General features: G+C 48.9%; 1 protein-coding gene across 1 annotated transcript in view; it reads right to left on the reverse strand.

The window, feature by feature from the left end:
- Positions 1-4,476: 4,476 nt before the first annotated feature.
- Positions 4,477-17,500, reverse strand: part of LOC139411750 (RNA polymerase-associated protein LEO1-like) — a 20,268-nt gene continuing 7,244 nt past the window's right edge. The window contains exons 8-14 of the mRNA XM_071158451.1: positions 17,477-17,500; positions 16,417-16,511; positions 14,095-14,229; positions 11,144-11,279; positions 9,042-9,240; positions 5,149-5,246; positions 4,477-4,781 (exon numbers count right to left, since the gene is read on the reverse strand). The exon at positions 17,477-17,500 is cut by the window's right edge and continues 61 nt beyond it. Coding sequence (XP_071014552.1) covers positions 4,665-4,781; positions 5,149-5,246; positions 9,042-9,240; positions 11,144-11,279; positions 14,095-14,229; positions 16,417-16,511; positions 17,477-17,500 — 804 coding nt within the window. The 3' untranslated portion in view covers positions 4,477-4,664. The remainder of the gene's footprint in view (positions 4,782-5,148; positions 5,247-9,041; positions 9,241-11,143; positions 11,280-14,094; positions 14,230-16,416; positions 16,512-17,476) is intronic.

A 17,500-nucleotide genomic window follows, 5' to 3' on the forward strand; every position in this document is an offset into this window, starting at 1 on the left:
GACTCTACACACTCACATTTTGGATGTGATGTTTGGAACGTGGTAGTGAGTGTTGCAAACGAGGACAGACGATTTTTTCGCGCTTCAGCACTCGGCTGTCCTGTTCTGTGAGCTTGTGTGGCCTACCACTTTGCGGCTGAGCCGTTGTTTCTCCTAGACGTTTCCACTTCACAATAACAGCACTTCCAGTTTATCGGAGCAGCTCTAGCAGGAAAAGACATTGGACGAACTGACTTGATGGAAAGGTGGCATCCTATGACGGTGCCACGTTGAAAGTCACTGAGCTCTTCAGTACAGGCCATTTAACTGGCAATGTTTGTCTATGGAGATTGCATGGCTGTGTGCTCAATCTTATACACCTGACAGCAAACCGGTGTGTCTGAAATAGTCTAATCCACTAATTTGAAGGGGTGTCCACATACTTTTGGCCATGTAGTGTGTCAACCTCTATCACTCCAGTATCCCTGCACATTGTAAATATGGTATTGGATCTGTCCTTGTATAAAGCTTCTTACTTTCTCCTCTTCTTGTTTTCTGATTTCTGGTGTTTTTCTTTCTACCTTGTTATTTTCAGTACCACATTGTTGGTGTCAGAGTTGGTAAGAAAAAGGCATTTCACTGTACTTGTGCAGGTGATGTTAAAACTTCAACTTGTAGGGTTGAATGTGGCCTGTGTATATGAGGCTGTGTGTCAGAGTGTAGGGTTGAATGGGGCCTGTGTATATGAGGCTGTGTCAGAGTGTAAGGTTGAATGTGGCCTGTGTATATGAGGCTGTGTCAGTGTAGGGTTGAATGTGCCCTGTGTATATGAGCCTGTGTCAGAGTGTAGGGTTGAATGTGCCCTGTGTATATGAGCCTGTGTCAGAGTGTAGGGTTGAATGTGGCCTGTGTATATGAGGCTGTGTGTCAGAGTGTAGGGTTGAATGTGCCCTGTGTATATGAGGCTGTGTGTCAGTGTAGGGTTGAATGGGGCCTGTGTATATGAGGCTGTGTGTCAGTGGCTGGTGTAACAATCACTAACCAGCCTCCCATTGTCCTCATCACTCTCTTATTTTCCCCTCGCTCTCCCTCTCGCTCTACTCACCCCTCTTTCTCTCAATTCTACTCCCGCTATATTCCTCGTCACCTTCTCAAAACCCATTTCTGATCCAATTGGTTTTGAGGAGACGAGAGAGGACGTGAGGAGTGTGAGATGTTCACAAAGACTGGTCACTAACCCCCCTCTCTCCTCTCTTACCCATCCTCATCCTCCACTCCGCTCTCCTCTTACCCATCATCCTCCACCACTCTCCTCTTACCCATCCTCATCCTCAGCTCTCCTCTTACCCATCCTCATCCTCCGCTCTCCTCTTACCCATCCTCCGCTCTCCTCTTACCCATCCTCCGCTCTCCTCTTACCCATCCTCCGCTCTCCTCTTACCCATCCTCAGCTCTCCTCTCTCCCATCCTCATCCTCCTCTCCCATCCTCATCCTCCGCTATCCTCTTACCCATCCTCCGCCCTCCTCTTACCGATCCTCATCCTCCTCTCTCCTCTTACCCATCCTCATCTCTCCTCTTACCCATCCTCATCTCTCCTCTTACCCATCCTCATCTCTCCTCTTACCCATCCTCCTCTCTCCTCTTACCCATCCTCATCTCTCCTCTTACCCATCCTCATCTCTCCTCTTACCCATCCTCATCTCTCCTCTTACCCATCCTCCTCTCTCCTCTTACCCATCCTCATCTCTCCTCTTACCCATCCTCATCTCTCCTCTTACCCATCCTCATCTCTCCTCTTACCCATCCTCAGCTCTCCTCTTACCCATCCTCAGCTCTCCTCTTACCCATCCTCATCTCTCCTCTTACCCATCCTCATCTCTCCTCTTACCCATCCTCATCTCTCCTCTTTCCCATCCTCATCTCTCCTCTTTCCCATCCTCATCTCTCCTCTTTCCCATCCTCATCTCTCCTCTTACCCATCCTCATCTCTCCTCTTTCCCATCCTCATCTCTCCTCTTTCCCATCCTCATCTCTCCTCTTACCCATCCTCATCTCTCCTCTTACCCATCCTCATCTCTCCTCTTTCCCATCCTCAGCTCTCCTCTTACCCATCCTCATCTCTCCTCTTTCCCATCCTCATCCTCCGCTCTCCTCTTACCCATCCTCATCTCTCCTCTTACCCATCCTCATCTCTCCTCTTACCCATCCTCATCCTCCTCTCTCCTCTTACCCATCCTCCACCCCTCCATTCCTTCTCTCTCTGCTGTGCCAGATGGATTGAACAGTATCTACTGTTAGTGAAGAGGTCTGACAGTCCATCATCCCCCAGACAGTCCATCATCCCCCAGACAGTCCTCCATCCCCCAGACAGTCCATCATCCCCCAGACAGTCCATCATCCCCCAGACAGTCCATCATCCCCCAGACAGTCCATCATCCCCCAGACAGTCCATCATCCCCCAGACAGTCCATCATCCCCCAGACAGTCCATCATCCCCCAGACAGTCCATCATCCCCCAGACAGTCCATCATCCCCCAGACAGTCCTCCATCCCCCAGACAGTCCATCATCCCCCAGACAGTCCATCATCCCCCAGACAGTCCATCATCCCCCAGACAGTCCATCATCCCCCAGACAGTCCATCATCCCCCAGACAGTCCATCATCCCCCAGACAGTCCATCATCCCCCAGACAGTCCATCATCCCCCAGACAGTCCATCATCCCCCAGACAGTCCATCATCCCCCAGACAGTCCATCATCCCCCAGACAGTCCATCATCCCCCAGACAGTCCATCATCCCCCAGACAGTCCATCATCCTCCAGACAGTCCTCCATCCCCCAGACAGTCCATCATCCCCCAGACAGTCCATCATCCCCCAGACAGTCCTCCATCCCCCAGACAGTCCATCATCCCCCAGACAGTCCATCATCCCCCAGACAGTCCATCATCCCCCAGACAGTCCATCATCCTCCAGACAGTCCTCCATCCCCCAGACAGTCCTCCATCCCCCAGACAGTCCATCATCCTCCAGACAGTCCATCATCCCCCAGACAGTCCATCATCCCCCAGACAGTCCTTCATCCCCCAGACAGTCCATCATCCCCCAGACAGTCCATCATCCCCCAGACAGTCCATCATCCCCCAGACAGTCCTTCATCCCCCAGACAGTCCATCATCCCCCAGACAGTCCATCATCCCCCAGACAGTCCATCATCCCCCAGACAGTCCATCATCCCCCAGACAGTCCTTCATCCCCCAGACAGTCCATCATCCCCCAGACAGTCCATCATCCCCCAGACAGTCCATCATCCCCCAGACAGTCCATCATCCTCCAGACAGTCCTCCATCCCCCAGACAGTCCTCCATCCCCCAGACAGTCCATCATCCTCCAGACAGTCCATCATCCCCCAGACAGTCCATCATCCCCCAGACAGTCCTTCATCCCCCAGACAGTCCATCATCCCCCAGACAGTCCATCATCCCCCAGACAGTCCTCCATCCCCCAGACAGTCCATCATCCCCCAGACAGTCCATCATCCCCCAAACAGTCCATCATCCCCCAGACAGTCCATCATCCCCCAGACAGTCCTCCATCCCCCAGACAGTCCATCATCCCCCAGACAGTCCATCATCCCCCAGACAGTCCATCATCCTCCAGACAGTCCTCCATCCCCCAGACAGTCCTCCATCCCCCAGACAGTCCATCATCCTCCAGACAGTCCATCATCCTCCAGACAGTCCTCCATCCCCCAGACAGTCCTCCATCCCCCAGACAGTCCATCATCCCCCAGACAGTCCATCATCCCCCAGACAGTCCTTCATCCCCCAGACAGTCCATCATCCCCCAGACAGTCCATCATCCCCCAGACAGTCCATCATCCCCCAGACAGTCCTTCATCCCCCAGACAGTCCATCATCCCCCAGACAGTCCATCATCCCCCAGACAGTCCATCATCCCCCAGACAGTCCTTCATCCCCCAGACAGTCCATCATCCCCCAGACAGTCCATCATCCCCCAGACAGTCCATCATCCTCCAGACAGTCCTCCATCCCCCAGACAGTCCTCCATCCCCCAGACAGTCCATCATCCTCCAGACAGTCCATCATCCCCCAGACAGTCCATCATCCCCCAGACAGTCCTTCATCCCCCAGACAGTCCATCATCCCCCAGACAGTCCATCATCCCCCAGACAGTCCATCATCCCCCAGACAGTCCTTCATCCCCCAGACAGTCCTTCATCCCCCAGACAGTCCATCATCCCCCAGACAGTCCATCATCCCCCAGACAGTCCATCATCCCCCAGACAGTCCTTCATCCCCCAGACAGTCCATCATCCCCCAGACAGTCCTTCATCCCCCAGACAGTCCATCATCCCCCAGACAGTCCTTCTCCCCCATCAACTCTCCATCTTTAACTTCCATTAGAAAATGGACATCTCAAAACAAAAACAGTCAAACTGAACTCTAAAAATAATCATAACAAAGAGACTGAGGTTTGGTCATTGAGATAAACACTTAGTTCATCTGGTCTTTATTCCTACAGCTGTACAGAGCTCTCTCTCTCTCTCACTCACACACAGTCATCATTAGAAAATATACAAATTAAACGTTTAGGTCTACATCGCAACGCACTGGATATAACAACACACTGATAATACAGTGGTATGATCAACAACATGACATCATTCATCATCTTCCTCCTCCTCTTCGTCGCTGATGACGTATTTCTTTGCCTTCTTGGGTTCCACCTCCTCCTCCTCATCCTCCTCAGCCTTCCTCTTCCCTGAACTCTCCCCTTCCTACAAAGAGGGGTAGAAAGAAAGAGGGGGTAGAAAGAAAGAGGGGGGAGAAAGAAAGAGGGGGGAGAAAACAAAGAGGGGGAGAAAAGAAAGAGGGGGGAGAAAAGAAAGAGGGGGGAGAAAGAAAGAGGGGGGAGAAAACAAAGAGGGGGGAGAAAACAAAGAGGGGGGAGAAAACAAAGAGGGGGGAGAGAGACAGGAAAAATGTGATTTGACTCACTTCAGATCTGCCTCAAAGTGCTTTGTTAGCTGAACTAGGTTCCTATATGTAGTGATTCATAATGTATCCTGCTGGTAGATCATAGGACTGCACCCTCTGTCATCTCTCCATTCTCTCACTGTACTAACACCTGTGTGTGTGTCTCACCTCGTCAGAGTCTAGTTTCTTGGCCTTGAGCAGTCTCTGGGCTTTATCATCATCAGAACCCTCATCACTGTCAGACGAGTAGATCCGAGCACGCTCCTCTATATGGAGAGGAGAGGGACGGAGGAGAGGAGAGGGACGGAGGAGGGAAGGGACAGAAAAGAGGAAGGGGAGAGAACGCATTAAAATGAGCAAATACAAACACTTTCACTCTCCTCCTCCTCCCTTGTATTTGATCTGGACATGTCTCTGTTTAGATATGGTGTGTGTCCTCACCCCTCAGCCCCCCTCCTCCTCCCTTGTATTTGATCTGGACATGTCTCTGTTTAGATATGGTGTGTGTGTCCTCACCCCTCAGCCCTCCTCCTCCTCCCTTGTATTTGATCTGGACATGTCTCTGTTTAGATATGGTGTGTGTCCTCACCCCTCAGCCCTCCTCCTCCTCCCTTGTATTTGATCTGGACGTGTCTCTGTTTAGATATGGTGTGTGTGTCCTCACCCCTCAGCCCCCCTCCCCCTCCCTTGTATTTGATCTGGATGTCTCTGTTTAGATATGGTGTGTGTCCTCACCCCTCAGCCCTCCTCCTCCTCCTCCCTTGTATTTGATCTGGACGTGTCTCTGTTTAGATATGGTGTGTGTGTCCTCACCCCTCAGCCCCCCTCCTCCTCCCTTGTATTTGATCTGGACATGTCTCTGTTTAGATATGGTGTGTGTCCTCACCCCTCAGCCCCCCTCCTCCTCCCTTGTATTTGATCTGGACATGTCTCTGTTTAGATATGGTGTGTGTCCTCACCCCTCAGCCCTCCTCCTCCTCCCTTGTATTTGATCTGGACGTGTCTCTGTTTAGATATGGTGTGTGTGTCCTCACCCCTCAGCCCTCCTCCTCCTCCCTTGTATTTGATCTGGACGTGTCTCTGTTTAGATATGGTGTGTGTCCTCACCCCTCAGCCCTCCTCCTCCTCCCTTGTATTTGATCTGGACGTGTCTCTGTTTAGATATGGTGTGTGTCCTCACCCCTCAGCCCTCCTCCCTTGTATTTGATCTGGACGTGTCTCTGTTTAGATATGGTGTGTGTCTCCTCACCCCTCAGCCCTCCTCCTCCTCCCTTGTATTTGATCTGGACGTGTCTCTGTTTAGATATGGTGTGTGTCCTCACCCCTCAGCCCTCCTCCTCCTCCCTTGTATTTGATCTGGACGTGTCTCTGTTTAGATATGGTGTGTGTCCTCACCCCTCAGCCCTCCTCCCTTGTATTTGATCTGGACGTGTCTCTGTTTAGATATGGTGTGTGTCCTCACCCCTCAGCCCCCCTCCTCCTCCCTTGTATTTGATCTGGACATGTCTCTGTTTAGATATGGTGTGTGTCCTCACCCCTCAGCCCTCCTCCTCCTCCCTTGTATTTGATCTGGACGTGTCTCTGTTTAGATATGGTGTGTGTGTCCTCACCCCTCAGCCCTCCTCCTCCTCCCTTGTATTTGATCTGGACGTGTCTCTGTTTAGATATGGTGTGTGTCCTCACCCCTCAGCCCTCCTCCTCCTCCCTTGTATTTGATCTGGACGTGTCTCTGTTTAGATATGGTGTGTGTCCTCACCCCTCAGCCCTCCTCCTCCTCCTCCCTTGTATTTGATCTGGACGTGTCTCTGTTTAGATATGGTGTGTGTCCTCACCCCTCAGCCCTCCTCCTCCTCCCTTGTATTTGATCTGGACGTGTCTCTGTTTAGATATGGTGTGTGTCCTCACCCCTCAGCCCTCCTCCCTTGTATTTGATCTGGACGTGTCTCTGTTTAGATATGGTGTGTGTCCTCACCCCTCAGCCCTCCTCCTCCCTTGTATTTGATCTGGACATGTCTCTGTTTAGATATGGTGTGTGTCCTCACCCCTCAGCCCCCCTCCTCCTCCCTTGTATTTGATCTGGACGTGTCTCTGTTTAGATATGGTGTGTGTGTCCTCACCCCTCAGCCCTCCTCCTCCTCCCTTGTATATGATCTGGATGTCTCTGTTTAGATATGGTGTGTGTGTCCTCACCCCTCAGCCCTCCTCCTCCTCCTCCCTTGTATTTGATCTGGATGTCTCTGTTTAGATATGGTGTGTGTCCTCACCCCTCAGCCCCCCTCCTCCTCCCTTGTATTTGATCTGGACGTGTCTCTGTTTAGATATGGTGTGTCCTCACCCCTCAGCCCTCCTCCTCCTCCCTTGTATTTGATCTGGATGTCTCTGTTTAGATATGGTGTGTGTCCTCACCCCTCAGCCCTCCTCCTCCCTTGTATTTGATCTGGACGTGTCTCTGTTTAGATATGGTGTGTGTCCTCACCCCTCAGCCCCCCTCCTCCTCCCTTGTATTTGATCTGGACGTGTCTCTGTTTAGATATGGTGTGTGTGTCCTCACCCCTCAGCCCTCCTCCTCCTCCCTTGTATTTGATCTGGACATGTCTCTGTTTAGATATGGTGTGTGTCCTCACCCCTCAGCCCTCCTCCCCCTCCCTTGTATTTGATCTGGACGTGTCTCTGTTTAGATATGGTGTGTGTCCTCACCCCTCAGCCCTCCTCCCTTGTATTTGATCTGGACGTGTCTCTGTTTAGATATGGTGTGTGTCCTCACCCCTCAGCCCTCCTCCCTTGTATTTGATCTGGACATGTCTCTGTTTAGATATGGTGTGTGTCCTCACCCCTCAGCCCTCCTCCTCCTCCCTTGTATTTGATCTGGACATGTCACTGTTTAGATATGGTGTGTGTCCTCACCCCTCAGCCCCCCTCCCCCTCCCTTGTATTTGATCTGGATGTCTCTGTTTAGATATGGTGTGTGTGTGTCCTCACCCCTCAGCCCTCCTCCTCCTCCCTTGTATTTGATCTGGACATGTCTCTGTTTAGATATGGTGTGTGTCCTCACCCCTCAGCCCTCCTCCCTTGTATTTGATCTGGACATGTCTCTGTTTAGATATGGTGTGTGTCCTCACTCCTCAGCCCTCCTCCTCCTCCCTTGTATTTGATCTGGACATGTCTCTGTTTAGATATGGTGTGTGTGTCCTCACCCCTCAGCCCCCCTCCCCCTCCCTTGTATTTGATCTGGACATGTCTCTGTTTAGATATGGTGTGTGTGTGTCCTCACCCCTCAGCCCCCCTCCCCCTCCCTTGTATTTGATCTGGATGTCTCTGTTTAGATATGGTGTGTGTCCTCACCCCTCAGCCCTCCTCCTCCTCCTCCCTTGTATTTGATCTGGATGTCTCTGTTTAGATATGGTGTGTGTGTCCTCACCCCTCAGCCCTCCTCCCTTGTATTTGATCTGGACATGTCTCTGTTTAGATATGGTGTGTGTCCTCACCCCTCAGCCCCCCTCCTCCTCCCTTGTATTTGATCTGAACGGGTCTCTGTTTAGATATGGTGTGTGTCCTCACCCCTCAGCCCTCCTCCTCCTCCCTTGTATTTGATCTGAACGTGTCTCTGTTTAGATATGGTGTGTGTCCTCACCCCTCAGCCCCCCTCCTCCTCCCTTGTATTTGATCTGGACATGTCTCTGTTTAGATATGGTGTGTGTCCTCACCCCTCAGCCCTCCTCCCTTGTATTTGATCTGAACGTGTCTCTGTTTAGATATGGTGTGTGTCCTCACCCCTCAGCCCTCCTCCTCCGTTGTATTTGATCTGGATGTCTCTGTTTAGATATGGTGTGTGTGTCCTCACCCCTCAGCCCTCCTCCTCCTCCTCCCTTGTATTTGATCTGGACATGTCTCTGTTTAGATATGGTGTGTGTCCTCACCCCTCAGCCCTCCTCCTCCTCCCTTGTATTTGATCTGGACATGTCTCTGTTTAGATATGGTGTGTGTGTCCTCACCCCTCAGCCCTCCTCCCTTGTACTTGATCTGGATGTGTCTCTGTTTAGATATGGTGTGTGTGTCCTCACCCCTCAGCCCTCCTCCTCCTCCTCCCTTGTATTTGCTCTTGATGGCGGCCAGGCTGACCGACTCGTCCCCCTCCTCATCGTCGTCATAGCGATCGGGCTCCAGGTAACCGGCGCTCAGCCCTCGTTGGTGCTGCTTCTCTCTCATCCGCCGCTGTTGTCCCTCACGACGGATAGACGCACGCAGGCGCTCCTCCTCTTTCTGTAGGGGGGGGGGTCAACATTTTAACCCCTCAAATGAGATAAGGTGTCGTCCTGTCTATTTGAAATGTTCTGAGAAAATATAGTAGACTGTAATCAGCAACAGAAGCCCAGTCGGTGCTTCTAGAAACAACAGAAAGTCTGTCTCGTCTCCAGACTGTAGTTATTAAACTGAACAAAAATATAAACCTCAACATGTAAAGTGTTGGTCCCATGTTTCTAATGAGCTGATGATTTAAATGATTCAAGAAATGTTCACATATTCACAAAAAGCTTATTTCTCTCAAATGTTGTCCACAAATGTATTTACATCCCTGTTAGTGAGAATTTATCTTTTGCCAAGATAATCCATCCACTTGACAGGTGTGGAATATCAAGAAGCTGATTAAACAGCATGATAATTACACAGGTGCACCTTCTGCTGGGGGACAATAAAAGGCCACTCTAAAATGTGCAGTTTTGTCACATAATACAATGACACAGATGTCTCAAGTTTTGAGGGATCGGGCAATTGGCATGCTGACTGCAGGAATGTCCTGAGAATTTGATGTTAATTTCTCTACCATAAAGCACCTCCGTAACATCGTCTTAGAGAATTTGGCAGTACGTCCAACCGGCCTTACAACCGCACCAGCCCCAGGACCTTCACATCCGACTTCTTCACCTGCGGGATCGTCTGAAACCTGCCACCCAGACAAACTGTTGAAACTGTGGGTTTGCACAACAGTTCTGTACAAACGGTCAGAAACAGTCTCGGGGAAGCTCATCTGAGTGTTCGTCATCCTCACCGGGGTCTTGACTTGACTGCAGTTCAGTTGTAACCGACTTCAGTGGACGAATGCTCCCCTTCGACGGCCACTGGCACACAGGAGTTTCAACTGTACCAGGCAGATGGCACACAGGAGTTTCAGCTGTACCAGGCAGATGGCACGCAGGAGTTTCAACTGTACCAGGCAGATGGCACACAGGAGTTTCAGCTGTACCAGGCAGATGGCACACAGGAGTTTCAGCTGTACCAGGCAGATGGCACACAGGAGAAGTTTCAACTGTACCAGGCAGATGGCAAACAGGAGTTTCAACTGTACCAGGCAGATGGCAAACAGGAGTTTCAGCTGTACCAGGCAGATGGCAGACAGCGTGTATGGTGTTGTGTGGGCCAGCAGTTTGCTGATGTCAACGTTGTGAACAGAAGACACACACTGTGATGGTATGGGGCAAGCATAAACTATGAACAACGAACACAATTGCATTTTAAATCAATGGAAATTTGAATGCACAGAGATACTGTGACGAGATCCTGAGGTTCATTGCCGTTCATCACCTCATGTTTCAGCATGATAATGCACGGCCCCATGTCGCAAGGATCTGTACACAATTCCTGGAAGCTGAAAATGTCCCAGTTCTTCCATGGCCTGTATACTCACCAGATATGTAACCCATTGAGCATGTTTGGGATGCTCTGGATCAACATATACGACAGCGTGTTCCAGTTCCCAGCCAATATCCAGCAACACACAGCCATTGAAGAGGAGTGGGACAACATTCCACAGGCCACAATCAACAGCCTGATCAACTCTATGTGAAGGAGATGTGTCGCGCTGCATGAGGCAAATGGAGGTCACACCAGATACAGACTGGTTATCTTTATCTAAGGTATCTGTGACCAACAGATGCATATCTGTATTCCCAGTCATGTCAAATCCATAGATTAGAGCCTAATGCATTTATTTCAATTGACTGATTTACTTATATGAAATGTAAACTCAGTCAAATCTTTTAAAATCGTTGCATTTTTTTGCGTTAATATTTCTGTTGAGTGTTGTTCTGCTAACATTACACCACACATCTCATAACCTTTATTACATGACATCCTATATGAAATGACACCGTCCAGCGTGTGTTACCTTGATCATCTCGTTGCGTTGAGACTCGGGGTCTCGTCCAGCCATGGGCAGTATTCTGATCTTCTGGGTCTTCGAGCAGCGGTCAGCCAGAGAGAGGGTCATCTTCCTGTGGGTGGCACTGTCTGTGGAGTGGGGTCTGGAGAGAAAACACACAATAAACAGCTTTATATCTCAAATCAGACATTCATGTTTGTTCCTTTAAACTGAAAGAGGAACAGCGTCTCATAATACTGTACCAAAACAAGTCCCCTTCTAATACTGTACCAAAACAAGTCCCCTTCTAATACTGTACCAAAACAAGTCCCCTTCTACTACTGTACCAAAACAAGTCCCCTTCTAATACTGTACCAAAACAAGTCCCCTTCTAATACTGTACCAAAACAAGTCCCCTTCTATTGTAATACTGTACCAAAACAAGTCCCCTTCTATTGTAATACTGTACCAAAACAAGTCCCCTTCTATTGTAATACTGTACCAAAACAAGTCCCCTTCTATTGTAATACTGTACCAAAACAAGTCCCCTTCTATTGTAATACTGTACCAAAACAAGTCCCCTTCTATTGTAATACTGTACCAAAACAAGTCCCCTTCTATTGTAATACTGTACCAAAACAAGTCCCCTTCTAATACTGTACCAAAACAAGTCCCCTTCTATTGTAATACTGTACCAAAACAAGTCCCCTTCTAATACTGTACCAAAACAAGTCCTGTTCTATTGTAATACTGTACCAAAACAAGTCCCCTTCTATTGTAATACTGTACCAAAACAAGTCCCATTCTATTGTAATACTGTACCAAAACAAGTCCCCTTCTAATACTGTACCAAAACAAGTCCCCTTCTATTGTAATACTGTACCAAAACAAGTCCTGTTCTATTGTAATACTGTACCAAAACAAGTCCCCTTCTAATACTGTACCAAAACAAGTCCCCTTCTACTGTAATACTGTACCAAAACAAGTCCTGTTCTATTGTAATACTGTACCAAAACAAGTCCCCTTCTAATACTGTACCAAAACAAGTCCCATTCTATTGTAATACTGTACCAAAACAAGTCCCCTTCTAATACTGTACCAAAACAAGTCCCCTTCTATTGTAATACTGTACCAAAACAAGTCCCCTTCTATTGTAATACTGTACCAAAACAAGTCCCCTTCTATTGTAATACTGTACCAAAACAAGTCCCCTTCTATTGTAATACTGTACCAAAACAAGTCCCCTTCTAATACTGTACCAAAACAAGTCCCCTTCTATTGTAATACTGTACCAAAACAAGTCCCCTTCTAATACTGTACCAAAACAAGTCCCCTTCTATTGTAATACTGTACCAAAACAAGTCCCCTTCTATTGTAATACTGTACCAAAACAAGTCCCCTTCTATTGTAATACTGTACCAAAACAAGTCCCGTTCCAATACTGTACCAAAACAAGTCCCCTTCTATTGTAATACTGTACCAAAACAAGTCCCGTTCCATTCCAATACTGTACCAAAACAAGTCCCCTTCTATTGTAATACTGTACCAAAACAAGTACCCTTCTAATACTGTACCAAAACAAGTCCCCTTCTATTGTAATACTGTACCAAAACAAGTCCCGTTCCATTCCAATACTGTACCAAAACAAGTCCCATTCTAATACTGTACCAAAACAAGTCCCCTTCTATTGTAATACTGTACCAAAACAAGTCCCCTTCTATTGTAACTGTACCAAAACAAGTCCCGTTCCATTCCAATACTGTACCAAAACAAGTCCCCTTATATTGTAATACTTTACCAAAACAAGTCCCCTTCTAATACTGTACCAAAACAAGTCCCCTTCTATTGTAATACTGTACCAAAACAAGTCCCCTTCTATTGTAATACTGTACCAAAACAAGTCCCCTTCTATTGTAATACTGTACCAAAACAAGTCCCCTTCTATTGTAATACTGTACCAAAACAAGTCCCCTCACTATTCCATCTGGACGGAGTTCAGGTTAGATACTGTGTTGTTGTTCACTCTTCCATCTGGAGGGAGTTCAGCTTAGATACTGTGGTGTTGTTCACTATTCCATCTGGACGGAGCTCAGCTTAGATACTGTGTTGTTGTTCACTGTTCCATCTGGACGGAGCTCAGCTTAGATACTGTGTTGTTGTTCACTATTCCATCTGGACGGAGCTCAGCTTAGATACTGTGTTGTTGTTCACTATTCCATCTGGAGGGAGCTCAGCTTAGATACTGTGTTGTTGTTCACTATTCCATCTGGACGGAGCTCAGCTTAGATACTGTGTTGTTGTTCACTATTCCATCTGGACGGAGCTCAGCTTAGATACTGTGTTGTTGTTCACTATTCCATCTGGAGGGAGCTCAGCTCAGCTTAGATACTGTGTTGTTGTTCACTATTCCATCTGGACGGAGCTCAGCTTAGATACTGTGTTGTTGTTCACTATTCCATCTGGACGGAGCTCAGCTTAGATACTGTGTTGTTGTTCACTATTCCATCTGGACGGAGCTCAGCTCAGCTTAGATACTGTGTTGTTGTTCACTATTCTATCTGGACGGAGCTCAGCTTAGATACTGTGTTGTTGTCCACTATTCCATCTGGACGGAGCTCAGCTTAGATACTGTGTTGTTGTTCACTATTCCATCTGGACGGAGCTCAGCTTAGGTACTGTGTTGTCCATTATTCCATCTGGACGGAGCTCAGCTTAGATGCTGTGTTGTTGTTCACTATTCCATCTGGAGGGAGCTCAGCTTAGATACTGTGTTGTTGTTCACTATTCCATCTGGAGGGAGCTCAGCTTAGATACTGTGTTGTTGTTCACTATTCCATCTGGACAGAACGTGTTCCTGTATTCGGTGCATGATGTCTTTCAGAGCTTTGGGTTGGGGTTCAGACAAAGAGCAAGGTGTGTGTATGCCTACATACAGTGTGTGTGTGTGTGTGTGTGTGTGTGTGTATAGACAGTGTTACCTGAAGGTGAGTTTGGTCTTGAACACAGCCTGTCCCTGTAGACCAGTTCCTTGTCTGATGAACAGGTGGTTGTGGTCTCCTTGGAGAGGAGCTTTATACACATCAAACACTTCGTTACCCAGGTGGAGAGACATGCTGTGGAGACAGAACACATCAAACACTTCGTTACCCAGGTGGAGAGACATGCTGTGGAGACAGAACACATCAAACACCTTCGTTACCCAGGTGGAGAGACATGCTGTGGAGACAGAACACATCAAACACCTTCGTTACCCAGGTGGAGAGACATGCTGTGGAGACAGAACACATCCACAGATACATACACATGTAAACACACATTTCCCCATTGTTAAATCAATGTATTAATTATTCAAACACAATCATCAGGAGTCCAGCGTTACTCCTCTTCATCAGGAGTCCAGCGTTACTCCTCTTCATCAGCTGTCCAGCGTTACTCCTCTTCATCAGGAGTCCCAGCGTTACTCCTCTTCATCAGCTGTCCAGCGTTACTCCTCTTCATCAGGAGTCCAGCGTTACTCCTCTTCATCAGCTGTCCCAGCGTTATTCCTCTTCATCAGCTGTCCCAGCGTTACTCCTCTTCATCAGGAGTCCGGCGTTACTCCTCTTCATCAGGAGTCCAGCGTTACTCCTCTTCATCAGCTGTCCCAGCGTTACTCCTCTTCATCAGGAGTCCAGCGTTACTCCTCTTCAGCTGTCCAGCGTTACTCCTCTTCATCAGGAGTCCAGCGTTACTCCTCTTCATCAGGAGTCCAGCGTTACTCCTCTTCATCAGCTGTCCAGCGTTACTCCTCTTCATCAGCTGTCCAGCGTTACTCCTCTTCATCAGGAGTCCAGCGTTACTCCTCTTCATCAGCTGTCCCAGCGTTATTCCTCTTCATCAGCTGTCCAGCGTTACTCCTCTTCATCAGGAGTCCAGCGTTACTCCTCTTCATCAGCTGTCCAGCGTTACTCCTCTTCATCAGCTGTCCCAGCGTTACTCCTCTTCATCAGGAGTCCAGCGTTACTCCTCTTCAGCTGTCCAGCGTTACTCCTCTTCATCAGGAGTCCAGCGTTACTCCTCTTCATCAGGAGTCCAGCGTTACTCCTCTTCATCAGCTGTCCAGCGTTACTCCTCTTCATCAGCTGTCCAGCGTTACTCCTCTTCATCAGGAGTCCAGCGTTACTCCTCTTCATCAGCTGTCCCAGCGTTATTCCTCTTCATCAGCTGTCCAGCGTTACTCCTCTTCATCAGGAGTCCAGCGTTACTCCTCTTCATCAGCTGTCCAGCGTTACTCCTCTTCATCAGCTGTCCAGCGTTACTCCTCTTCATCAGGAGTCCAGCGTTACTCCTCTTCATCAGCTGTCCCAGCGTTACTCCTCTTCATCAGCTGTCCCAGCGTTACTCCTCTTCATCAGCTGTCCCAGCGTTACTCCTCTTCATCAGCTGTCCAGCGTTACTCCTCTTCATCAGGAGTCCAGCGTTACTCCTCTTCATCAGCTGTCCAGCGTTACTCCTCTTCATCAGGAGTCCAGCGTTACTCCTCTTCATCAGCTGTCCAGCGTTACTCCTCTTCATCAGGAGTCCCAGCGTTACTCCTCTTCATCAGGAGTCCCAGCGTTACTCCTCTTCATCAGCTGTCCAGCGTTACTCCTCTTCATCAGGAGTCCAGCGTTACTCCTCTTCATCAGCTGTCCCAGCGTTACTCCTCTTCATCAGCTGTCCAGCGTTACTCCTCTTCATCAGGAGTCCCAGCGTTAGTCCTCTTCATCAGCTGTCCAGCGTTACTCCTCTTCATCAGCTGTCCCAGCGTTACTCCTCTTCATCAGCTGTCCCAGCGTTACTCCTCTTCATCAGCTGTCCCAGCGTTACTCCTCTTCATCAGCTGTCCAGCGTTACTCCTCTTCATCAGCTGTCCCAGCGTTACTCCTCTTCATCAGCTGTCCAGCGTTACTCCTCTTCATCAGGAGTCCCAGCGTTACTCCTCTTCATCAGCTGTCCATCGTTACTCCTCTTCATCAGCTGTCCAGCGTTACTCCTCTTCATCAGGAGTCCCAGCGTTACTCCTCTTCATCAGCTGTCCAGCGTTACTCCTCTTCATCAGGAGTCCCAGCGTTACTCCTCTTCATCAGCTGTCCAGCGTTACTCCTCTTCATCAGCTGTCCAGCGTTACTCCTCTTCATCAGGAGTCCCAGCGTTACTCCTCTTCATCAGCTGTCCCAGCGTTACTCCTCTTCATCAGCTGTCCCAGCGTTACTCCTCTTCATCTAGCCCTCTGAGGGTCTTGTGTGTGTGTGTGTGTGTGTGTGTGTGCGCGCACTGACCTGCCGTCAGACCACTTGACGATGCGGGCGTTACTCTCTCTGCTCTCGTTCCCCTCCTCGTCTTTCTTGGCTCTCCACCGGATAGTATTCTCAACCTGAACACAGAGCACTGTTACATCACAACACTGTTACATCACACAGAGCACTGTTACATCACAACACTGTTACATCACACAGAGCACTGTTACATCACAACACTGTTACATCACACAGAACACTGTTACATCACACAGAACACTGTCACATCACAGTCCCATCACACATATCACTGTTCCATCACAACACTGTTACATCACACAGAACACTGTTACATCACACAGAACACTGTTACATCACACAGAGCACTGTTACATCACACAGAGCACTGTTACATCACACAGAGCACTGTTACATCACACAGAGCACTGTTACATCACTCAGAACACGTCACCGTCACATCACAAACATCACCGTCCCATCACACACAACACCGTCCCATCACACACAACACCGTCCCATCACACACAACACCGTCCCATCACACACAACACCGTCCCATCACACACAACACCGTCCCATCACACACACAACACCGTCCCATCACACACACACAACACTGTCACATCACACAGAACACCGTCACATCACAACACCGTCCCATCACACACAACACTGTTACATCACACAGAACACGGTCACATCACACACACACAACACTGTCCCATCACACACAACACTGTCCCATCACACACAACACTGTCACATCACACACAACACTGTCACATCACACACAACACTGTCACATCACACACAACACTGTCACATCACACACAACACTGTCACATCACACACACACAACACTGTCACATCACACACACACAACACTGTCACATCACACACACACAACACTGTCACATAAAAACACAACACTGTCACATCACACACACACACAACACTGTCACATCACTCCCAACACTATCACATCAATACACAACACTGTCACATCACAAAACTGTCACATCACAACACACACAATACTGTCACATCACACACACAGGGCAAGAACTGAGCACACACACACCTTCAGTTTGAGCCTGGTCCGTCC

This window comes from Oncorhynchus clarkii, chromosome 6, assembly GCF_045791955.1.
Source record: "Oncorhynchus clarkii lewisi isolate Uvic-CL-2024 chromosome 6, UVic_Ocla_1.0, whole genome shotgun sequence".
Classification (NCBI taxonomy): Eukaryota; Metazoa; Chordata; class Actinopteri; order Salmoniformes; family Salmonidae; genus Oncorhynchus; species Oncorhynchus clarkii.